The sequence below is a fragment of the Bombina bombina genome, chromosome 10, assembly GCF_027579735.1.
Source record: "Bombina bombina isolate aBomBom1 chromosome 10, aBomBom1.pri, whole genome shotgun sequence".
Lineage (NCBI taxonomy): Eukaryota > Metazoa > Chordata > Amphibia > Anura > Bombinatoridae > Bombina > Bombina bombina.
Genome location: NC_069508.1, coordinates 185488419 through 185513695, shown reverse-complemented (window position 1 = coordinate 185513695; position 25277 = coordinate 185488419). Strand labels below are relative to the sequence as shown.

Genomic DNA, 25277 nt, shown 5'->3' with positions numbered 1-25277 from the left:
CCACCATTTCACCGTAAATGCGATTAAATAAAAAAAAAACGTTAAATTTTTCACAATTTTAGGTTTCTCACTGAAATCATTTACAAACAGCTTGTGCAATTATGGCACAAATGGTTGTAAATGCTTCTCTGGGATCCCCTTTGTTCAGAAATAGCAGACATATATGGCTTTGGCGTTGCTTTTTGTTAATTAGAAGGCCAATAAATGCTGATGCACATCACACGTGTATTATGGCTAGCAGTGAAGGGGTTAATTATGTAGCTTGTAGGGAGCTTGCAGGGTTAATTTTAGCTTTAGTGTAGAGCTCAGCCTCCCACCTGAAACATCAGACCCCCTGATCCCTCCCAAACAGCTCTCTTCCCTCCCCCACCCCACAATTGTCCCCGCCATCTTAAGTACTGGCAGAAACTCTGCCAGTACTAAAATAAAAGGTATATTTGGTTTTTTTTTTTAGGTTTTTTTTTTAGCATATTTACATATGCTGCTTTGTAGTATCCCCCTTAGCCCCCAACCTCACTGATCCCACACCAAACAGCTCTCTAACCCTCCCCCTCTGCCTTAGCGGGCGCCATCTTGGGTACTGGCAGCTGTCTGCCAGTACCCAGTTTAGTAAAAAAAGGAATCTTTTTTTCTAAAAAAAAAAACCCTTTTCTGTAGTGTAGCTTTCCCCCACCAACCTCCCACAAGTTGCAGATCACTTAGAAACTTTATTGAACATTTTTGTTTTCTTATTTATTAGAGCTATTTTCAGATTTTTTTTCTGTAGTGTAGCGGTTCCCTCCCGCTCCCGCCCCGTGCATGCGCCCGCCGCCCCCCGTGCACGCGCGCGCTCACATGCGCGCCCCCGTCGCTCCCGATCCCGCCCCCCTGCACATTACACCGCGCATCGATGGCCGCCCACCCGCCTCCCAAGTTCGCTCCCACCCACCAACGATACCGGCCATCGATGTCCGGTGCAGAGAGGGCCACAGAGTGGCTCTCTCTGCATCAGATGGCCATTTAAGGTTATTGCAGGATGCCTCCATATCGAGGCATCACTGCAATAACCGGAAAGCAGCTGGAAGCGATCAGGATCGCTTCCAGCTGCTTTCCACACCGAGGACGTGCAGGGTACGTCCTCAGGCGTTAACTGCCTTTTTTTTTGAGGACGTACCCTGCCACGTCCTCGGTCGTTAAGGGGTTAAGGTGAGCCAGATCCACACGTGACATTAGGGTCTTTGTTGTGTTAAATGATTTCCCCTATGTGGGTGCAGACCACTTATGTTGTAAGCATCAACTTTTAAAGGGAAACAAAGTCCCTGCGTTGCCACTTTCAATTTTTCTTCGTTCTCTTGATATCTTTATTTGAAAAAGCAGGAATGTAAGCTTAGGAGCCAGACCATTTTTTTGTTCAGCATCTGGGTAGTGCTTGCTAATTAGGTCTAAATGTATTTACCTTTTAAAAACATACCTCTTTTCTCCCTTTGGGAAATACCAAAGACACCTCTACATCTGTGTTCCATTGCCCTCCAAATACATGTGTCCTTTATGAACCTGTAAAAAGAAAGGGGGTCACCATAGTTTAGGTTTTACTACAATGAATAGTGCAGTTATTGGTGTACAAATTAAGGCATTTTATCTGACATTGCATAAAACCTTTATTTCTCTTGTAAGATGTATCGAGTCCACGGATTCATCCATACTTGTGGGATATTCTCCTTCCCTACAGGAAGTGGCAGAGAGAGCACCCACAGCAGAGCTGTCTATATAGCTCCTCCGTTAGCTCCACCCCCCCAGTCATTCTCTCTGCCTGCTTAACTGCTAGGAAGGGCAAAGAGGAGTGTGGTGACAAAAATGTTAGTTTTTATTTTCTCAAGCAAAAGTTTGTTATTTTAAATGGTACTGGTGTGTACTATTTACTCTCTGGCAGAAAAGGGATGAAGATTTCTGCAAGGAGGATGATGATCTTAGCATCTTAAGATCCACTGCTGTTCTCACAAGGGCTGAAGAGTACAGGAAAACTTCAGTTGGGGGAACAGTTTGCAGGCTAAACTGCATTAAGGTATGTTCAGTCTATTTTTTTCTAGACAGACTGTGTTATTTCTAGAAAAGGCTGGCAATATCCCCATGAGGGAAAGGTAAGCTGTATTCAGTAAAAGAGGAATCCAAGCTTGCATAAAGGGCTCATAGTTACTGGTGACACTAATAGGAAAAAACGTTTTGGTTTAATTGCAAATAAAACGTTTTTTGAGGGACTTTTAAGGGGTCTTTGTGGCTTGTTTAAGGGTTATTAACCCACATGGCTAGTTTAAGAAACACTCTGGGGTGTTTTTTAGGCCCCATAAATTTGAGTGAGGTGGGAGGGGCCTATTTTCAGTTGCACAGTTTATTTACCTCCGAAGCATCCAGCTACTTCTCCAGAGATTCCTGCTGTATTTGAGGGCTGTAAAGAGGTTTTTTCCCCCACAAATCGTTCCTAAAGGGCAGGTAGGCGCCACAGCAGAGCTGTGGCAAGGTGCTGAACGTTATTTTACCGGTTTTGAAGTTTTTTTTAATCCGGTTTTTACATTAAGGGGTTAATTGTTTATTTGCATAGTTGTGCAAAGTTACTAAGGCTTTATGATGCTACTGTAAAAATTTTGTTGTGTTTACTGCTTTTTTACACTGTTTTGCAGAGTTTGTGTAGCTTTTTTTCTCTTAAAGGCACAGTACCGTTTTTGTTTAAAGTGTTTTCCAAGCTTGCTTGTTACATTACTAGCCTGTTTAACATGTCTGACACGAAGGAGAATCCTTGTTCTATGTGTTTAGAAGCCATTGTGGAACCCCCTCTTAGAATGTGTCCCACTTGCACTGATATGTCTATAAATTATAAAGAGCATATTTTAGCACTTAAAAATATTGCAATAGATGATTCTCAGTTAGATGGAAATGATGGTTTAGCATCTAGCTTTCCCCAAGTGTCACATCCAGTAACGCCCGCACAAGTGACGCCAAGTACCTCTAGTGCGTCTAATTCATTTACTTTACAAGACATGGCCACAGTTATGAATAAAACCCTCACAGAGGTTTTCTCTAAACTGCCTGGTTTACAAGGAAAGCGTGTCAGCTCTGGGTTAAGAACAAATGCTGAGCCATCTGACGCTTTAGTAGCCGTATCCGATATACCCTCACAATGTTCTGAAGTAGGGGTAAGGGATTTGTTATCTGAGGGAGAGATTTCTGATTCAGGAAAGATGCTCCCTCAGACAGATTCTGATATGACGGCCTTTAAATTTAAGCTTGAACACCTCCGCTTATTGCTCAAGTAGGTATTAGCTACTCTAGACGATTGTGACCCTGTAGTGGTCCCAGAGAAATTGTGTAAAATGGACAGATACTTAAAGGTTCCTGTTTACACTGATGTTTTTCCAGTCCCTAAGAGGATTGTGACTATTGTTACTATGGAGTGGGATAGACCAGGTATTCCGTTCGCTCCCCCTCCTGTTTTTAAGAAAATGTTTCTCATATCTGACACCATACAGGACTCGTGGCAGACTGTTCCTAAGGTGGAGGGAGCTATTTCTACTATTGCTAAGCGTACAACTATACCTATCAAAGACGGTTGTGCTTTCAAAGATCCTATGGATAAAAAATTAGAGGGTCTCCTAAAGAAAATTTGTTCAGCAAGGTTTTCTTCTCCAACCTATTGCATGCATTGTTCCTGTAGCTACTGCAGCTGCTTTCTGGTTTGAGGCTCTAGAAGAGGCTCTCCAGGTGGAGACTCCATTAGAGGATATTATGGATAGAATTAAAGTGATGGTAAACTTCTCTGTTGGTACACAACAGATTCGGATTCTGTAATAGCATATTTATTAAACCGCCTTAATTTTTTTAACTTTTTATATGCAATTTTATTATATTTTCAACTTATTTACAAACCGTTATAACGCTGCATCGCTCCGCCCCTTATATTTTCTTCACTGAAGACACTAGATGCGTACCTTGTTTCCCCCCTCTCTGCATGTCAGAGAATTTGCGCGCTCCCGACCCTGCTATTTTCCACGCATGCGCATTGGGTTTGTAATATTGAAAATATCAGTAAGTCTTAAAATATTTTATTTTTATACAATTTTCATATTTACCAGAACCGAAAATTGATAGTGATGGGGTGTTATTTTTTAATCTCAAATCGTGTGGAAGCGCATGCGTACCCAAAACATGCACGTGCAAATTCGTCAGAGAATTCTAAAGGCTCCTGATTGGATGCGCGTCTTGAAAGTAAAATGACATTGTGCAGGCGCATAGCCGGTAGCATAGAAGATAGCCTGTCTGGCGACAGGCTTGCTTATTGGTCCAACTTAATAAACATTGGTTATTACGTCACAGGGGGCTGGAGCTGTATCTCAGAAGATGAACGGATAAATACAAGTATTCAAAGCTTTTTTAATATATTGCATTAGATGTAATTTGGTGTGTGTCAGTAAGGTAATCTATTCTGTTAATTTATATTATCGCTACATATGGAGTTTACCATCACTTTAAGGCCCTTAAATTGGCTAATTCTTTCATTACAGATGCCGCTTTCCAAATGGCTAAATTAGCGGCAAAGAATTCAGGTTTTGCCATTTTAGCACGCAGGGCGTTATGGCTTAAGTCCTGGTCTGCTGATGTGTCATCAAAATCTAAATCGTTGAACATCCCTTTCAAAGGAAAGACCCTATTCAGGCCTGCACTGAAAGAAATTATTTCAGACATCACTGGAGGGAAAGGCCATGCCCTCCCTCAGGATAAAACAAATAAGATGAGGACCAAACAAAATAATTTTCGTTCCTTTCGGAACTTCAAGGGTGGTCCCGCTTCAGCTTCCCCTGCAGCACAAGAAGGGAATTCTGTCCAATCCAAGTCAGTCTGGAGACCTAACCAGGCTTGGAACAAAGGTAAACAGGCCAAGAAGCCTGCTGCTGCCTCTAAGACAGCATGAAGGAGTAGCCCCCGATCCGGGACCGGATCTAGTAGGGGGCAGACGCTCTCTCTTTGCTCAGGCTTGGGCAAGAGCTGTTCACGATTCCTGGACTTTAGAAATTGTGTCCCAATGATATCTTCTGGACTTCAAAGACTCCCCCCCAAGGGGGAGATTTCACATTTCTCAATTGTCTGCAAACCAGACAAAGAGAGAGGCGTTCTTACGCTGTGTAGAAGACCTACATACCATGGGAGTGATTCGCCCAGTTCCAAGAGCGGAACAAGGGCTAGGTTTTTACTCCAACCTGTTTGTGGTTCCCAAAAAAGAGGGAACTTTCAGACCTATCTTGGATCTCAAAATTCTAAACAAATTCCTCAGAGTACCATCTTTCAAGATGGAGACTATTCGGACTATTCTTCCTCTGATCCAGGAGGGTCAATATATGACTACCGTGCACTTAAAGGATGCGTATCTACACATCCCTATTCACAGAGATCGTCATCAATTCCTCAGATTCGCCTTTCTGGACAGTCATTACCAGTTTGTGGCCCTTCCCTTCGGGTTGGCCACGGCTCCCAGAATTTTCACAAAGGTGCTAGGGTCCCTTTTGGTGGTTCTAAGACCGCAGGGTATAGCAGTGGCGCCTTATCTAGACGACATCTTAATTCAGGCGTCGACTTTCCAGCTAGCCAAGTCTCACACGGACATCGTGTTGGCTTTTCTGAGATCTCACGGGTGGAAGGTGAACATAAAAAATAGTTCTCTCGTCCCTCTCACAAGAGTTTCCTTCCTAGGGACTCGGATAGACTCGGTAGAAATGAAAATATTTCTGACGGAGGTCAGAAAATCAAAACTTTTAATCACTTGCCGAGCTCTTCATTCCATTCCGCGGCCATCAGTGGCTCAGTGTATGGAGGTAATCTGACTTATGGTAGCGGCAGTGGACATAGTTCCTTATGCCCGCCTACACCTCAGACCACTGCAACTATGCATGCTCAAACAGTGGAATGGGGATTATGCAGATTTATCTCCTCAACTGCATCTGGACCAAGAGACCAGAGATTCTCTTCTCTGGTGGTTGTCTCAGGACCACCTGTCTCAGGGAATATGTTTCCGCAGGCCAGAGTGGCTCATAGTAACGACAGATGCCAGCCTGCTAGGCTGGGGTGCAGTCTGGAAGTCCCTGAAAGCACAGGGCTTATGGTCTCGGGAGGAATCTCTCCTCCCGATAAACATTCTAGTACTGAGAGCGATATTCAATGCGCTTCAGGCGTGGCCTCAGCTAGCTGCGACCAAATTCATCAGATTTCAGTCGGACAACATCACGACTGTAGCCTATATCAATCATCAAGGAGGAACACAGAGTTCTCTAGCAATGATGGAGGTAACCAAAATTATCCGATGGGCGGAGGATCACTCTTGCCATCTCTCAGGAATCCATATCCCAGGGGTAGAGAACTGGGAGGCGGATTTCCTAAGTCGTCAGACTTTTCATCCGGGGGAGTGGGAGCTCCATCCGGAGGTATTTGCCCAGCTGACTCAGCTATAGGGCACACCAGAATTGGATCTGATGGCGTCCCGACAGAACGCCAAACTTCCGCGTTACGGGTCCAGGTTCCGGGATCCCCTGGCGGTACTGATAGATGCTCTAGCAGTGCCCTGGTCCTTCAATCTGACTTATGTATTTCCACCGTTTCCTCTCCTCCCACGTCTGGTTTCCAGAATCGAGCAGGAGAGAGCTTCGGTGATTTTGATAGTGCCTGCGTGGCCACGCTGGACTTGGTATGCAGACCTGGTGGACATGTCATCTGTTCCACCGTGGACTCTGCCAATGAGGCAGGACCTTCTAATCCAAGTTCCGTTCAAGCATCCAAATCTAATTTCTCTGTGTCTGACTGCTTGGAGAATGAACGCCTGATTCTATCAAAGCGTGGTTTCTCTGAGTCGGTCATTGATACCCTGATTCAGGCTAGAAAGCCTGTCGCCAGGAAAATCTATCATAAGATTTGGCGCTAATATCTTTGTTGGTGTGAATCCAAGGGTTACTCATGGAGTAAGATTAGGATTCCTAGAATTTTGTCTTTTCTCCAAGAAGGACTGGAGAAGGGATTATCAGCTAGTTCCTTAAAGGGACAAATATCTGCTTTGTCTATTCTTTTACACAAACATCTGGCAGATGTCCCAGACGTTCAAGCGTTTAGTCAGGCTTTTGTCAGGGTCAAGCCTGTATTTAAACCTGTTGCTCCGCCATGGAGCCTAAACTTGGTTCTTAAAGTTCTTCAAGGGGTTCCGTTTGAACCTATGCATTCCATAGATATTAAGCTTCAATCTTGGAAAGTTTTGTTTTTAGTAGCTATCTCTTCGGCTCGAAGAGTTTCTGAGTTATCTGCTTTACAGTGTGACTCACCTTATCTTATTTTCCATGCAGATAAGGTGGTTTTAAAGTTAAAGTTCTACTTACAAGCAACCAAAGATTTCCGTCAAACATCTTCATTGTTTGTTGTTTTATTCTGGTAAGCACAGAAGTCAAAAGGCTACGGCTACCTCTCTTTCTTTTTGGCTGCAAAGCATCATCCGTATGGCTTATGAGACTGCTGGCCAGCAGCCTCCTGAAAGAATTACTGCTCATTCTACTAGAGCAGTGGCTTCCACATGGGCTTTTAAAAATGAGGCTTCTGTTGAACAGAATTGTAAGGCGGCGACTTGGTCTTCACTTCATACTTTTTCAAAATTTTACAAATTCGATTCTTTTGCTTCTTCGGAGGCTATTTTTGGAAGAAAGGTTCTACAAGCAGTGGTGCCTTCCGTTTAAGGAACCTGTCTTGTCCCTCCCTTCATCCGTGTTCTAAAGCTTTGGTATTGGTATCCCACAAGTATGGATGAATCCGTGGACTCAATACATCTTACAAGAGAAAACAGAATTTATGCTTACCTGATGATAAATTTCTTTCTCTTGTGATGTATCGAGTCCACGGCCCGCCCTGTCTATTTAAGACAGGTAGTATATTTTTATTTAAAAACTTCAGTCACCACTGCACCCTATGGTTTCTCCTTTTTCTTCCTAGCCTTCGGTCGAATGACCTGGGGGGTGGAGCTAAGGGAGGAGCTATATGGACAGCTCTGCTGTGGGTGCTCTCTCTGACACTTCCTGTAGGGAAGGAGAATATCCCACAAGTATGGATGAATCTGTGGACTCGATACATCACAAGAGAGAGAAATTTATCAGGTAAGCATAAATTCTGTTTTTTTTAGTAGAGCAAGAGAATACAGGTACACATTCCAAAATCCGGAAATCCAAAATCCAAACTTATTCTGAAATCCAAACTTTTTAAAAATAAAATAATCAACAATTACTGTTTTTCCTGCCTGTAAGTAACAATCTTCTATTCTTGGGCCTGATATTCTTCACTTCGCTGCTCAGGTGATTGATCTAAGTCTCGTCGGTACAGAGAGTCCCTTAAACATTTAGAAACACACATTTCTTTTTTATGACACGATGAGTCCACGGATCATCTTAATTATGTTATGTTGAGAAATGTTTGTTGCTATATAGTGCTCTTTATACTCATGTATTACAATACAAGGTCTAAAAAAAAAAAAATTCTAAAGATTTTGTGTGATTTCTCTCCATGCCAGTGAGGTTTTAAATATCAGCCCCCCCCCGCCCCATGTGTCTTTGGTTTTTGTGTCTAAAATGCAAATATCAGTCTATATTTATTTAAAACAACAAATATTACTTTTCTGATTACAGTACTGTACTATCTTTCTGAGGGTACTATGTATACGAAGTATTAAATAATATAAAACTACCTTTAGGTTGTATGTATAAGCTGTAAATGTTGCCTAAATGACACTTCCATACCCTCCTCAAACTGTCCAATTTTAAAGATGCAAATATTCCAAAATGCAAACTATTCTTAAATCCAAACCTTTTCTGGTCCCAAGCAGTTTGGATAAACAGTGTTCAACTGAAAACAAAATGCATATATGAGTGGAAGTGCCTTATTGCAGGGCTTGACAAAACAGAGTGCCAGAGTGCCATGGCTCCTAAAAATGGAGAGAACAAAGAAAAATTGCTGCTTTATCTGAATCATGACAGTTTAATTTTCACTAGACTATTCCTTTAAGCTTACATGCCATAGTATTTCATCTTGTATTCCAAAAAAATAGATAACAACAAAGACATAATAAAATCATAACCTAGCTTATACATTGAAGAATGCAAACCTGTGAAACCGTTACCAGCCCTTTTCATCTTCTGAGTACATTTAGGTTTTCTGTTAAAGTATATCGGAGATGACTTTTTCAACACTTGACCTCAAGAAAACTGTTTTAATTAAACATAACGTCAAGAAATAACAGAATAAAAGAAAAGAGAGAGTTGTTCTGCTGAATAAAGAAACAATATTTCACTGGGTCCTAATCTATCTTCCTACATCATATGGACGTGGTATATAATGGGAGAATATGTTCTTTAAAGGGGCATGATGATTGATTAAAAGGAAATGAGATCCATTTTTTTCTTTCATGATTCAGATAGAGCATGCATGTTTTAATTTGCTTTGTTTTTTAGGTATCCTTTGTTGAATAGTGTTCAGCTAGCTCACAGAAGTGCATTGCTGCTTCTTCAACAAAGGATACCAAGAAAATGAAGCAAATTTGATAATAGAAGTAAATTGGAACGTGTTTAAAGGGATACTGAACCCATTTTTTTCTCTCTTATGATTCAGATAGAGCAGGCAATTTTAAGCAGCTTTCTAATTTACTACTACTATCAATTTTTCTTCGTTCTCTTGGTATCTTTATTTGAAAAAAGCAGGAATGTAAAGCTTACGAGCCAGCCCATTTTTGGTTCAGCCCCCTGGATAGCGCTTGCTGATGATTGGTGGCTACATTTCCCTTCTGTGCTTCTTATTGTCGTGAATAAAGACTAAGGTGTATGCAAATCCTGTGCAGTACAGCTCCTCCCCCCAATGGGTTGAACTTCTGGCTATATCGCTCTCCCATTACAAAAAAACAAAAAACAAAGAAAACCTCGGGAGTAGGGACAGGCTTAGTGGCTGCAGAGAGAGCGATTTTAGGCTAAATATTTTTTAACCTAATACAGGTATACCTCACTTTACAGCGCTTCACATTACAGTGCTTCGCTAATACAGCGCTTTGTGGAGCTGAAGTTTAACCTCCAAGGATTTTGAAACAGTGCTGTAATCTTCGTGAAATTGCAAGGAAAGTGACTGGCATCATTTTGTTATGCACAGTTCACTCTGTTTACAGCATTACAGTGCAATCTGTATCTCAGTGTTATAGTCTGGCAAATTTTATTACAGTAATTGTCACTATTTTAAAGGTACAGTATTTATTGAATACTAATTGAATACTGTGCTGTGCTAGTGTTAAACTAAACTTAGCGCTATTGCACCCCTAATATATGCTAGTTCAAACCAGTTTTTAAGTTTTTAAACACACTGGCAAGTGAAAAGATAGCTAAAACCGCTTTTTCATTTCTTTTTAAGGTGGTTTTCACTTTACAGCGGGGCTCTGGTCCCTAACCCGCTGTATGAGCGGGGTATACCTGTACTGTTTGAATAATTTTTCAAACTATAGGCTGGACTGGGGGGGGGGGGGGTGCATCACTTTTATATTTATTTAATACTCAGTTACTCGTACTTAATGTGTGTCTTTAGTTGAAATAGTTTTTTTATTAACAACAATCCCCCACATGCAACAACAGCAAATCCTTATATGAGTTACATTGGAACTTTAACATAGGTCGAAATACGAAATCTTATTTGATAAAGTATACACCTAGTTGGATTGTTCCCCAGCCGGGGTAAGTCCTCTGATAATAAGTCTCTTTTGAGTCCCTGCAGATTTTTTCCTATATATATTTTCTTGTAGATTTCAAAGACATCACTCTACTGTATACTATCATGTGATGTTGTTCCCATTTGCATTGTAACATATGAAGAAGCGTCACAATTTTTTATTCTTTTTCCTACTGTTCCCCCTAAGTTCAACATAATGTCCAGCGCTATTCAGGGATGACGGTAATATGGGTGGTGATACATAAGTATAACTAAACACTTAAAACAACATAACAAGAAAAAACAATGAATCATTATTCCTCACTGTATTTTTTTTTTGCTTTAGCATCTAATAGTTACTTACTCATCCAACTTTTTTTTTTTTTCCTTTTGAGATTTGGTCAACCGGGCTAATCCCCACTGCTTGACATTTCTCTCCTCAATAAAGGGTGCTATCCTCAACCCAATCCCACTTATTATCATACCCTGTGCATTATTCTGCTCTCGTCTTTTACTATTTTTTAATATCCAGTAAAACCAGACTTTCTGAAATGTGTCCCCTGTATCTTGTATAAATGCTGCTGATTCATACATTGAATATACCAACTGAATTCTAGCTAGAACCTCTGCCCAGTTCAGTATTTCTGTCTTCCAATACTTAGCTATAGCTATTCTGGTAGTAGTACATAAGATTTTAATAAAAGTATTTATGTGTGAGTTAAAGCTGCAAATTCGCTCATGCAATAACGCTTGTATTGGACTGAGAGAAATCTGTTCATCCAATGTTCTACTCAACAGTGTTGAAAGATCTTGCCATATTTTTTTGACTTTAGGGCAATCCCACCACATGTGGATATAAGATCCTATTACCATGCAGCCTCTATAACAGTATCTGGAACTACCCTTCACCAAATGAGCTGTCTTTGCCGGTGTCAAGTACCATCTAAAAGATGTTTTTAATATGTTCTCCCTTAGATTTGCACTAATGAGGCCTTTGCTAGAATGATGAAGCATCTCATTCCAATCGTCGGTCTCAAACTCTGTCAGTATACGCTTCCCATTTTAGCATTAAGGGGGTTTTGGATTTTATTCTTGCTTCTTGAATGGAAATGTACATTCGTATAATTGCTTTCTTGGGTCTGGTGGGTGAAATGCATAAGTGTTCCAGAGTCGTCTGCTGGCCGTGTATGCTATTTGTTCCCAAATATTTACGTATGGCCGAAGTAGTTTGTAGGTACAGAAACCAGTGTGTTGGTATGGGATCTAGTTTTTGTTGGAGCTGTGTAAATGTCAGTATTTTACCATTGAGCAGCATATCTGCCACCCTGTATAGTCCCTTATTTTCCCATTTCTTTATGGGATATCTAAATTCTTCATTTACTATATATTTTAAGGGCATTGTCAGTGAGTTTTTAGGAAGGAGCTTTCCCATCTGCAGGGTTTTTGCCCACTGTTGTATGGTAAAATGTGTAATCTTATTCTGGTAAAGGGTATTGTTTTTGTATTCCTCTGTGTTCCAGATAATACCATCTGGCGTTTCATGCCCCCCCATTTCTGCTTCTAGGGCAGGCCAAAGTATATCACTCTGTTGCCTGCCAAGTATAGAGTTTTGAGCCTGTCTCGCCACTGTGTAGTAGTCATGCAGATTAGTGGCTCCCACCGCTCCTAGCTGTGTGTCTAGTTAAAATTTTGATGTGGGATCCTCGCATGTTTGTTATCTCTCAGAAACCTATGTATGTAGGTTATCCAAATCTAGAGCGTTGATTTTAATTGGGAGTACTCTAAACAACTATAACATCCTGGGTAGGACCATCATTTTTATAGAGGATAATCTCCCATACCAAGAGAACCCCAATTTCCTCCATTTCCCTAAATCTGATCTAATTGTCTTGAAAAGGGGAATATAATTTGATGCATATAATTTTGAGGAGTGAGTCGTTAGTTTTATCCCTAGATATTTTAATCATTTCCGACACCCATTGGAAGTCAAAATTTGCCTCAATTAATTTAATGGTGTGTCTGGATAATGGATATTGGGAGAGCTTCACATTTTCCAACATTTATTTTATAACCCGAGATCTCTGAGAATAATTGTAATGCTTGATATACATTAGGCAGTGACCGCAACAGCTTTGATGTAGTTAGCAGCACATCATCTGCAACCAAGGTGATTTTATGGTGTATTTTTCCTATCTCTAGTTCGAATATATCCGGTGAATTACGTATATATGCAGCTAGTGGCTCTATGCATAATTCAAAAATTAAGGGCGAAAGTGGGCAGCCCTGTCTTGTGCCATTGAGGATATGTATATTTTCCAATTTGGTGTCCTATGGCAGTGGGTGCAGAATATACATTTTTAATAGCCTCTAAAAATTGGCCTTCAAATCCCATCGCTGTCATTAGCGCCAGCATATACTTCCAATCAACCCTATCCAATGCCTTCTCCGCATCCAAAGATAGGATCAGAGAAGGCACTCTGCGATCAAGAAAGTCTATTACTGATACCATTCTGCAAATTTTATCAGGGGCTTCTCTCTCTCTAATAAACTCTACCTGATAAATCCCCTAACTTTAGTTGCGTTATGGAGTGATCCAACCACACACAGGGATAAATATCTATCAATTGTATAATCGGTTGGAGGATCTGGCTAGTGTAAATGTAGTCGATTTTCATGTAACTATTGTGTGCTGATGAATAAAAGGTGGTATCATTAGTTTTCCCATTTAATGCCTGCCACGTATCTTGCAAGGTGTGTTGACTAAGCAGTTCCAGGATGTTTCTGGCAACTACATACTGCCTTTGCTTTTTTTTTTTAGAGTATGTAGTAGAGTTCTGCTTTGTTAATGACTGGAGGTCAACATTAAAGTCTCCCGCCAAAATTATCCGCATCCTGGACCAGCTAGTCAATAAATTAGAGATAGCGTTGAAGAACCTGTCCTGCTGCTCATTTGGAGCGTATATGTTACTCAAGAGTACATCTACGTCCCTTATTCGTCCAAATACTAATATATATCTACCTTCTTTATCTGAGGTAGTGTCTTTGTGTATAAATGGTATAGAAGAGTGTATTAATATAGAGACTCCCCTCTTTTTGGAGTCCAGGGCTGAGTGATATTGCGTAGGGTATTCTTTCGCCCAGTACTTGGGGATAGTGGATTTAAGAAAGTGAGTTTCCTGAAGGAAAATAATAGTAGCCCTCAACCTTCTATAATTAGTCTTGGCCGTCCGTCTTTTTATGTCGGTATCTTAGGTAATGTCATTATCATTGGTGTGTCTATGATTCATCGTCTTCCTGCAATTCGGCTTCTGGCTCTGGGTCTATGGGGAAATTGTGCGGCAATAAAGTGGCTCCCCATCTTATTTTTTGGGGTATCTGTGGGATTCTTACCATTCTGCCTCTGGTCCCTTTGATTTACTAGGAGTGTGGTGTGCCCCTGGTTGATCAATAGGTCGGGTTTTGTTGGTGAGTGTGTGGTCCATGTACAGTACCTTATACATGTGCAAGTTAAAATGGTAAACAATAAAATAAACAACGACTTATTGTAACAAAGTAACCTTCCAATAAACATGGATCAGAACAAATACAGTATATCCTATAACTGCAGTCATGGCCGACCTTAAATAGTCCCATAAAGCTAGTACCTAAATAACACCCCTTCCGTCCTGGGGGTTATTGGATTCAGGCAAATCTCATGTTCCTCATTTGAGAGTGAGAGTACTCTTAAGAATTGCTTGTCCCCTCTCTGGTTACCTCAAGTTTTATTTTTCTTCTTAGTGATTTTTGTTCCCTTAGGTCTTTGAGGTCTTGCACAAGGCTGAGATGGGTCTAGCGGGGTTGCTGATACATCTGCTGTCGAGATATCAGGTGGTTCCAGATCAAGAAATTTACAGATGTCAGGGATCTCCTCTCTTGCCATGATAGTAGCTGTTCTTCCATTTTTCACAACATTCAGCGCAAAAGGAAAACCCCATCTGTATGGGATATGATGCTTTCTTAAAAGGAGAGTGAGTGGCCGTAGTGCATTTCGTCTTTGCAGGGTTTTAATACAGAGGTCCTGGAAAAACTGGATGACGTTCCCTTGGAACTTAAATGTGGGATTTTGCCTGGCTGCTAGCAGGATCTTTTCCCTGTCAGGAAACCGTAACATTTTGAGGATTACATCTCTTGGCGGTTGATCTGGTTTAAGCTTGGCTCTAAGAGCTCTGTGAGCTCTCTCTATATGGTACTCTAACTAATTTGACTCTCCTAAGATAGCATGGAACAGTTGTTGGAGATAGTTGGGGAGATCTTCGTTGGATATCGTCTCAGGGACTCCTTTGAGTCTGATATTAGATGATCTACTCCTATTTTCCATGTCCTACAATTTATACTTCAACTCTAGTATTGTTTGCTGTTGAGTTGTTAGGGATTGTGATATCAGAGTAACCTCTTCGCCCATTTCATCTGTAGCAGTTTCTAAAGAATCAACACGGTTTCCCAATTCTGAGATCTCATTCTTAATGTCGGTTAGACTGCTAGTGACCGTTGACTGAAAACTGTCCATTTTCCCCCACAGTTTTTCGAAATTAGATGTTATATCCTACTTAGAGACCAAGGCTTGGAGGTCAGCCTTAGTCACAGGAATTAGATCTTCTAAGCCTGCCTCATTTTCAGAGTAGTTTTCCTCCTCCATCTTAGTGGTGGAGGGACCTTTAAATTTGTTCCGTTTAGGCGCTTTGAAGAATGTGTCCATGGATATGGGCCTCGCTCCTCTGTCAGTCTTAGCATTTTTTCTAGTGGACATGATGAATGTCAAGGTTGATGAACAGTGTTTTTAGTGTAGTCGGTATAGTTTACCCCCTGTGAGTAGATATGGGGTTAGTCGCCACTGTCTAAAGCCTATATAAGAAAGAAAGGCAATCTATTCCCCTGAGTTCTGTTTGTTGCTTAGATTTGCTCATCCTTGCACCTCCTATTCTCGATCTGCTCAGCTCTCTCACTCTATTCAGTTAAGGTTGCCACCCATTTTATTTATGATGCCTCCTGTCAGTTGTTGGTATCTTTTGTATCATCATAATTAGACAGCTTCCTTAAAATGGTGGCTATTTTTTGGATCTTTAACTACTATGTCATTGCTCAGATATACAGCTTTAGATAATCATTTTAAATCCCACCTTAAGACCTCCACGTGGGAGGTTGCGCCTGCAATGTTTATCGGCGTCTTGGGCAGTGTCTGTGTGGATGTGTTGGCTTACTGCCTTACTTCTCTTCCTCCACTGCCCAACAGGTTCCCATTGTCAATGGTGTTACCGTTTCTGAAATGCGGGTCAATATCCAGCCGCGCTTGCTCTGCACCCTGTCGCTTTGTCTTTCTATGATTCAGATAGAGCATGTAAGTTTCAATAAATATCTAATTTATTCCTATAATTTTTGTTGTTGTTTTCCTTTGTTTTCCTTTGTTGAAAAGCAGGGATGAAAGCTCAGGAGCGTGCACGTGTCTGGAGCATTATATGGCAGCAGTTTCGCAAGAATGTTATACATTTTACAAGAGCACTAGATGGCAGCAGATTTACAAGAATGTTATACCTTTACAAGAACGCTAGATGGCAGAACCATTTCCTGCCATGTGCTACAGAATTGTGCACGCTACCTATCTAGGTATATCTTCAACACAGAATGCTACGAGAACAAAGTAAACTTGATTATAGAAGTAAATTGGAAACTTTTTAAAAACTGCATGTTTTGTCTGAATCAAAAAAGAAAAATGTGGGGTTTATGTCCCTTTTAAACACTTTTCCTGTTTATTGTGTAGTTAAAATGCAGACAATTTTTACAATAATGGAAACACAGATTTTAAATGAACAAATAAATACAATAATAAGTGCTCTATACATAAAATGTTCTTTTTTTTTTAGACTAAGTGGAATTTCGAGAATCAAAAATTTTAAGTTAAATTATAAGTAAAAAAAACCAATGCAATATACTTTCCTTTAACTACTTATAATTAATCATTTTATATTAAAATCTCATGCTGTTTAATATCCTTTTACCTGTGTGTTTAACCCCTCTGCAGGCTACAAGCAATGGTGTAGTACATTATAGGTAGCCGTACACAGTAACAAACAGGTTTAATTAGTGTTGTTTCCCTTGTCCCTCAGGTATGTGCATACTCTGCTGAAGTTGATTCCTCAGGCTCTTAGCCTACAAGATCAGCTGCGTCAAGCTGTACAGAATGGAGACATTGAAACGTCGCATGGGATCTGCAGGATTATTATAGCGCTGGGAGAGAATCATTCTCGGTATGTTTATTTATAACCTTTTATTTTGTACCTCTGTTATATCATTAAAACTATAGATTATAATGAAAGCCCTGGTTCTCTGGAGATTTTATATCAGTAATCTGATTTTCAAAATGCATCTACTATAGCACAGTTTTTTTTTTTTCTCCAAATAAACATTGTAATACCCAAATTCATACCTTGTCCTGAATAACATTGTGCTCACTCCCGTGAAGTTACTTATGAGAGGGCACTGATTGGCTAAAATGCCATTTTGTACATAGCACTGAGATAAGGGGTCAGTCTGCAGAGGCTTGGATACAAGGTAATCACAGAGGTAAAAATATATTAATATAACAGTGCTGGTTATGGAAAACTGGGAAATGGGTAATAAATACACGTATAATAAATAGACTGTCCCTTGAAGACTAAGCAATCAAAGACAAAGTTTAGCAAAAAAAAAATAATGTAATATTAGTGGCCTGAGAAATAAATCTATTTAAATATTTGTTTACCTCCTCTGTTAACTTACAGGGCGCTTTTAGATCAAGTAGATCACTGGCAGAGTTTCCTTGCCCTGGTTAACATGATCATGTTTTGTACGGGAATCCCAGGTCACTACCCAGTCAATGAAACTACAAGTTCCCTTACACTGACCTTCTGGTACACCCTGCAGGTGAGTGATTTGATGTGACACAAACATATCAGATGATCATATGATACAAACACGTCAGAACATACGTTGCTGTATGTTAAGAGTAATGCTGAGTTAATACTATTGGCACATATGTGTAGTGTTTTTATTTGGTGGTTGATTCTCTCTTTTTAGGATGAAATTCTCTCTTTTGAGGCAGAAAAGAAAGAAGTGTATCTTCAAGTGTATCGTCCAGTCTACTTCCAGTTGGTCGATGTACTTCTCCAGAAGGCTCAGTTTCCAGCTGACGATGAATATGCAACATGGTCATCTGATGAGAAGGAGCAATTTCGCATCTACAGGTACAACCCAGGTTGCTATGAGCTTAAAGGGACACTGAACCCAATTTTTTTCTTTTGTTATTCAGGTAGAGCATGACATTTTAAGTAACTAATTTACTCCAATTATCAAATTTTCTTTATTCTATTGGTATCTTTATTTGAAATGCAAGAATGTAAGTTTAGATGCCGGCCCATTTTTGGTGAACAACCTGGGTTGTCCTTGCTGATTGGTGGATAAATTCATCCACCGATAAAAAAGTGCTGTCCAGAGTCTGAACCAAGAAAAAAAGCTTAGATGCCTTCTTTTTCAAATAAAGATAGCAAGAGAACAAAGAAAAATTGATAATAGGAGTAAATTAGAAAGTTGCTTAAAATTGCATGCTCTATCTGAATCACGAAAGAAAAAATTTGGGTTCAGTGTCCGTTTAAAGGAGCAGTAAATACAGTAGATTTGCATAATCAACAAATACGTGATAAAAAGACAATGCGATAGCTCTTAGTCTGAACTTCAAATTAGTTGTAAAAAAAATTTCTGACAAATTTTAAAGTTATGTCTGTTTCCTCTCCCCCTGTATCATGTGACAGCCATCAGCCAATCATAAATGCATATACATTTTTCTCTTGTTAAGTGTATCCAGTCCACGGATCATCCATTACTTGTGGGATATTCTCATTCCCAACAGGAAGTTGCAAGAGGAGACCAACAGCAGAGCTGTAATATAGCTCCTCCCCTAACTGTCATACCCAGTCATTCTCTTGCAACTCTCTCAACAAGCTAGGATGTTGTAGGAGAGAGTGGTTAAATATAGTTAGTTTATTTTCTTCAATCAAAAGTTTGTTATTTTTAAATAGTACCGGAGTTGTGCTATTTTATCTCAGGCAGTAAATAGAAGAAGAATCTGCCTGAGGTTTCTATGATCTTAGCAGGTTGTAACTAAGATCCATTGCTATTCTCACATATGTCTGAGGGGATTACACAGATGAGGTAACTTCAGCGAGAGAATGGCGTGCAGTTTATTCTGCTATCAGGTATGTGCAGTTATAATTTTTTCTAGAGATGGAAAACACTAGAAAATGCTGCTGATACCGGATTAATGTAAGTTAAGCCTGAATACAGTGATTTAATAACGACTGGTATCATGCTTACTCCCAGGGGTAATACCCTTATGATATTGCAATATAAACGTTTGCTGGCATGTTTAATCGTTTTTATATATGCATTGGTGATAAAACTTTATTGGGGCCTAGTTTTTTCCACATGGCTGGCTTAAATTTTGACTAGAAACAGTTTTACTGAGGCTTTCCACTGTTATAGTATAAAACTTACAGTTGGTGCAGTTAAAATTACAAACTGTGACATCCAGCTTCCCTCAGGAGTCCCCTGTATGCTATAGGACATCTCTAAAGGGCTTAAAGGCTTTCCAAAGTCGTTTATAGTTTCTTAAAGGGACAGATTTTTGCTCTGTCTATTCTTTTGCACTAGCGTCTGGCAGATGTTCCAGACGTTCAGGCATTTTGTCAGGCTTTAGTTTGAATCAAGCCTGTGTTTAAACCTGTTGCTCCACCATGGAGCTTAAACTTGGTTCTTAAGGTTCTTCAAGGAGTTCCGTTTGAACCTCTTCATTCCATAGATAAACTTTTATCTTGGAAAGTTCTTTTTTTTTTGGTAGCTATTTCCTCGGCTCCTAGAATCTCTGAGCTATCTGCCTTACAATGTGATTCTCCTTATCTGATTTTTCATACGGAAAAGGTAGTCCTGCGTACCAAACCTGGGTTCTTACCTAAGGTGGTATCTAACAAGAATATCAATCAAGAGATTGTGGTTCCATCCTTGTGTTACACAATCTGGACGTGGTCTGTGCTTTAAAGTTTTACTTACAAGCTACTAAAGATTTTCGTCAAACATCTGCTTTGTTTGTTGTCTACTCTGGACAGAGGAGAGGTCAAAAAGCTTTGGCAACCTCTTTTTCTTTTTGGCTAAGAAGCTTAATCCTCTTAGCCTATGAGACTGCTGGACAGCAGCCTCCTGAAAGGATTACAGCTCATTCCACTAGAGCTGTGGCTTCCACTTGGGCCTTTAAAAATGAGGCTTCTGTTGAACAGATTTGCAAGGCGGCGACTTGGTCTTCGCTTCATACTTTTTAAAAATTTTACAAATTTGATACTTTTGCTTCTTCGGAGGCTATATTTGGGAGAAAGGTTTTACAGGCAATGGTTCCTTCCATTTAAGTTCCTGCCTTGTCCCTCCCTTCATCCGTGTACTTTAGCTTTGGTATTGGTATCCCACAAGTAATGTATGATTCGTGGACTGGATACACTTAACAAGAGAAAACATAATTTATGCTTACCTGATAAATTTATTTCTCTTGTAGTGTATCCAGTCCACGGCCCGCCCTGTCATTTTAAGGCAGGTAATTTTTAAATTTAAACTACAGTAACCACTACACCCTATGGTTCCTCCTTTCTCGGCTTGTTTTCGGTCGAATGACTGGCTATGACAGTTAGGGGAGGAGCTATATTACAGCTCTGCTGTGGGTGTCCTCTTGCAACTTCCTGTTGAGAATGAGAATATCCCACAAGTAATGGATGATCCGTGGACTGGATACACTACAAGAGAAATAAATATATCAGGTAAGCATAAATTATGTTTTTGTGACTTCTTGCACAGTAGGAGCTGGTGACTCAAAAAGTGTAAATATAAAAAGACTGTGCTGATGGCTGTCACATGATGCATTAGGAAGGAAATGTAACTAACTGACATTTGTTTGAAAAAAATCTTCTACTCAATTGAAATTCAAACTAAGTGATTTTGCATTGTCTCTTTATTCTGCATTTATCGACTATGTAATTCTGTTGTGTTTAGTGGTCCTTTAAATGTAAGGGGAAAGCACATCTCTTCTTTGTGTGTTTCTCAGAATGAACTTGGAATCCTTTCCTGCGCAGTTTCACTGTTTATGTGATGAACCAAGCAAATCATTTTACCCAAAAAATAAATACAAAAGGCCACACTGTGTATGTAAATTGCAGTGAAGAAACAATGCTTTGTTACACTCTGTCCTTACTATTAAAGGATCACTAAACTCAGTAGAATAGCATAAACTATACATGCATAATAAAAAGACAATGCAAAAACACAGTTTGAAATTCAACAAATGTTAGTTACATTTTCCTTCCTAATGCATCACGTGACAGCCATTAGCCAATCACAAAATGCATATTCGTATATTCTGTGAGTCTTGCACATGCTCAGTAGGAGCTGGTACCTCAGAAAGTGTGTGTTTAAAAATATTGTCCACATTTAGACAATAGAAGAAAATTGTAAAGTTGTTTAAAATGGTGTGCTCTATCTGGATCATGAAAGTTTAATTTTGACTTGACTGTCCCTTTAATTCTTTTAAATCCTTTGGGTAACAAACATCTAAGCTTCCCTCCGTTTGACTAACAAAGGCACATAGTTGCTATGGCTTCCTAGATGGCTGCAGGATGACTGCACTCCTGGGAATTCTAAGGGAAGGGTTTGCTGAACACCTGTATGGAGTTTCTCATGCTAAGGTAAACAGGATGTTTAATGTCAGCCATAGCAAATTAATTTGCTAGATTTCTAGGGATGGCTGATTTCCACCGTCCTCCGGATCATATGAATTAATAATATACATTAGTGGAATTTTACTTAGAATGAATCGTATTCAACACTTAAGGTCTGGGTGCAAAAAGAAAACCACGTTCTGATAATGAACAAAAGCTGGAATGAAGTTCAGTGCTGCTCGCAGTCTCTTGTACTTTTCTATGTTTTGTACAGAGGCCGATATCTGTAGTATATAAGCCTGATCTTGGTCTAATAGACAGTCCAGCCCTGAAATACAAAATTCCCCCTGAGCAAGCAAAAACATCAGATTTCCCAAATGTACGATTTGACCTCTCTGGACTTGACCAGTGACTTGTGCTTCTGCACCAGACATAATATTTTGTACACAGAAATAAATAAGTGATGTGTTCATTTTCTCGATTTCAGAGTTGACATATCGGACACCCTGATGTACGTATATGAAATGTTGGGTGCAGAACTTCTCAGCAACTTGTATGATAAACTTGGACGTCTTCTCACCACGTCTGAGCACCCAACATCATGGCAGGTACGTCTCAAGCCTTTAGTTAAACCCTTTGGTTGATGAGAGGATACAGTGCGAGATGGGCAGATTTACATAGGATTGCAGAATATGTGAAATGATTATTTATTTGTATAGCACTTCCAACTTCTGTAGCGCTGCTGCCGGCTTCCAGTACTTGTAATGTACAGTAGGTAATAATTGTGCAGATTGCAATTTATTAATGTAATTAACTTCTAGGGGGGTGAGGGGGTGACTAGCCATTGTAATTTTTACAACAGTGCACAAAATGTGACTGTAGTGGTAATGCCTCCAAAAAGTAAAGGGATAGTGTACTGTAAAAAAAATATAATCTCTTTTTAACCCTTTCACTACCTGGACTTCCAGACAAAAACTTGCCCAAAATACCAGAGCATTTTTAGCATTTTTGCTATCACTCTATTTAAACAGAAATAGAGCCTTGTTTTTTTTATTTTGTTTATTTACCTATCAAATCTATATATATTTATTACGTAGACAACCCAAGGTATTGATCTAGGCCCATTTTGGTATATTTCCTGCCACCATTTCACTGCCAAATGCCATCAAATTAAGAAAATTGGTACTTTTTTCACAAACTTTTGGTTTCTCATATAAATTTACATACTGCTTGTGCAATCATGGCACAAATGTTTGTAAAAGTTTCTCTGGGATCCCCTTTGTTCAGAAATAGCAGACATATGGCTTTGCTATTGTATTTTGGTAATTAGAAGGCCGCTAATTGCAGCTGCGCACCACACTTGTATTTTTCCCAGCAGTAAATGGGTTAATTTGGTAAATTAAAAGGTTAATGTTAGCTTTAGTGTAGAGATTAGCCTCCTACCTGACACTCCCCACCCCCTGATCCCTCCCAAACAGCTCTCTGACTTATACTAGCTGCAGAGTATAAAAATGTATGGTAATTTGTCCTTTTGGCTAATTTTGTATATGAAATAGATGTTTTGCTCATCTAATACACAGCCCATCCAAATAGACTGAGCCTGCAGGGAGAAAAGACCTCCCTATCTTATCACTCAGTATACACAAAAAAACTCTCTCCAACCTGTCACTGAGAGGTTGATTTATTCTGCTGTCTCTTGTGTGTATATATATTTCTTTCCTATGGCATGGAGAGTCCACAACTTCATTCCAATTACTAGTGGGATATTTAACTCCTGGCCAGCAGGAGGAGTCATAGGTTAGTCACTCTTCTCTTTCTTTTTCTTTAGGTCCCTGATAGAGAGTGGAGTATCTATCACACCTAAGAAGCTGTTCCTGCCCTGCAGCTGGATCCACATGTAAGTGCATTTGCCTTTTATGTATTGAAGGACAGCACTTGGGAGGTTAATTCCTCTAGTGGATCATTTCATGGAACAAGACCTTACAGTTAGGTTTTCAGTTGGGCAGTTTGGCAGGCACTGGCATATGTGATATTTTATGGAAATGTTAAGGGGTTAATAATGCTTACTCTTAGAGGCCCATTTATCAAGCTCTGGATGGAGCTTGACGGCCCGTCTTTCCTACCTCAGTACAAGAAGAACAGACCTAAGAGGGTCGCCAGAATTCTAATTTTCACTCCTTTCGTAACTTTAAAGGACAGAATTCTTCTTCCTCTTCTTCCAAACCAGTGCAATTCAAGACCTCATGGAGGTTCAGTCAGCCATGGAATAAGGGGGAGCAAAATAAGAAGCTTTCCACTGATTCTAAATCAGCATGAAGGGTCTGCCCCCAATCCAATTTTGGATCGAGTTGTGGGCAGGCTTTCTCTCTTTCAGCAAGCTTGGATACGCAATGTCACAGATCCGTGTGCTGTGGACATAGTATACGAGGGTTACAGAATAGGATTCAAGTCTTGCCCTCCAAGGGGCAGATTTCTCCTGTCAAGACTATCCAGAAACCAGGTAAAGAGGGAGGCCTTCTTAAACTGCGTTGAAGACCTATCCTCCCTGGGCGTAATTGTTCCTTTTCCTGTAGTGGAACAGGGTTGAGGATTCTATTCAAATCTATTTGTGGTTCCCAAAAAGGAGGGAACTTTCCCTCCCTTCCTAGACCTAAAGTGCCTCAACAAATTCCTAAGGGTTCAGTCCTTCAAGATGGAAACTATTCGTTCCATTCTTCCATTGGTTCAGTAAGGTCAGTTCATGACGACCATAGACCTGAAGGATGCGTATCTTCATGTTCCCATTCACAGGGATCATCACCAGTTTCTGAGATTTGTCTTTTTGGATAAGCATTTTAAGTTTGTTGCTCTTCCGTTTGGTCTTGTCACGGCTCCCAGAATATTCACAAAGGTTCTGGGGGCCATTTTGGCGGTGGTCAGATCTCAGGGAATTGCGGTGGTGCCTTACCTAGACTACATCTTGGTTCAGGTGCCATCTTTTCAACTAGCAAAATCTCATACAGAGATGTTGTTGTCTTTTCTACGTTCCCATGGATCAAAAGTGAAGCTGGAAGAGTTCCTTTGTTCCAGCTACAAGGGTGTGTTTCTTAGGGACAATCATAGATTCCTTGTCCATGAAGATTTTCCTGTCGGATGTCAGAAAATCCAAACTTCTTGCTTCTTGCCTTTCTCTCCAGTCTGCTATTCATTCATCAGTGGCTCAATGCATGGAGGTGATTGGTCTGATGGTTGCTTCCATGGACATCATTCCTTTTGCTTGGATCCATCTGAGACCACTGCAACTATGCATGCTCAGTCAATGGAATGGAGACCATTCCGATTCATCACAGAGGATAGATCTGGATCCCCTAACAAGAGACTCTCTCTCGTGGTGGATTTCACAGGAGCATCTGCTTCCTGAAACCTTCCTGGGTGATTGTGATCATGGACGCCAGCCTGTTGGGGGAGCAGTTTGGGGCTCTCTAAAAGCTCAGGGCCTGTGGACTCGAGAGGAGTCTTCTATTCCCATAAACATCTTGGAATTGAGAGCAATCTTCAATGCCTTGACAGCTTGGCCTCAATTATCTTTAGTACGGTTTATCAGATTCCAGTCGGAAAACATCACCTCAGTGGCTAACATCAACCACCAGGGAGGAACTCTGAGTTCTTTGGCAATGAAGGAGGTGACTCGCATTCTCTGCAGTGGGCGTAATCTCACAATTGTCTCCTATCTGCCATCTACTTTCCTGGAGTGGACAACTGGGAGGCAGATTTTCTGAGCAGGCAGACTTTTCATCCCGGGGAGTGGGCTTT

At 40.3% G+C, this 25277-nt stretch overlaps 1 protein-coding gene across 2 annotated transcripts in view; it reads left to right on the top strand.

Annotated features, from left to right (window-relative positions):
* IPO13 (importin 13) overlaps window positions 1–25277 on the top strand; it is a 215248-nt gene that overhangs the window by 72245 nt on the left and 117726 nt on the right. For both annotated transcript variants that reach the window (XM_053693586.1, XM_053693585.1), the window contains exons 3-6: window positions 16866–17006; window positions 17520–17661; window positions 17815–17981; window positions 21973–22093. In XM_053693586.1, coding sequence (XP_053549561.1) covers window positions 16866–17006; window positions 17520–17661; window positions 17815–17981; window positions 21973–22093 — 571 coding nt within the window. The remainder of the gene's footprint in view (window positions 1–16865; window positions 17007–17519; window positions 17662–17814; window positions 17982–21972; window positions 22094–25277) is intronic.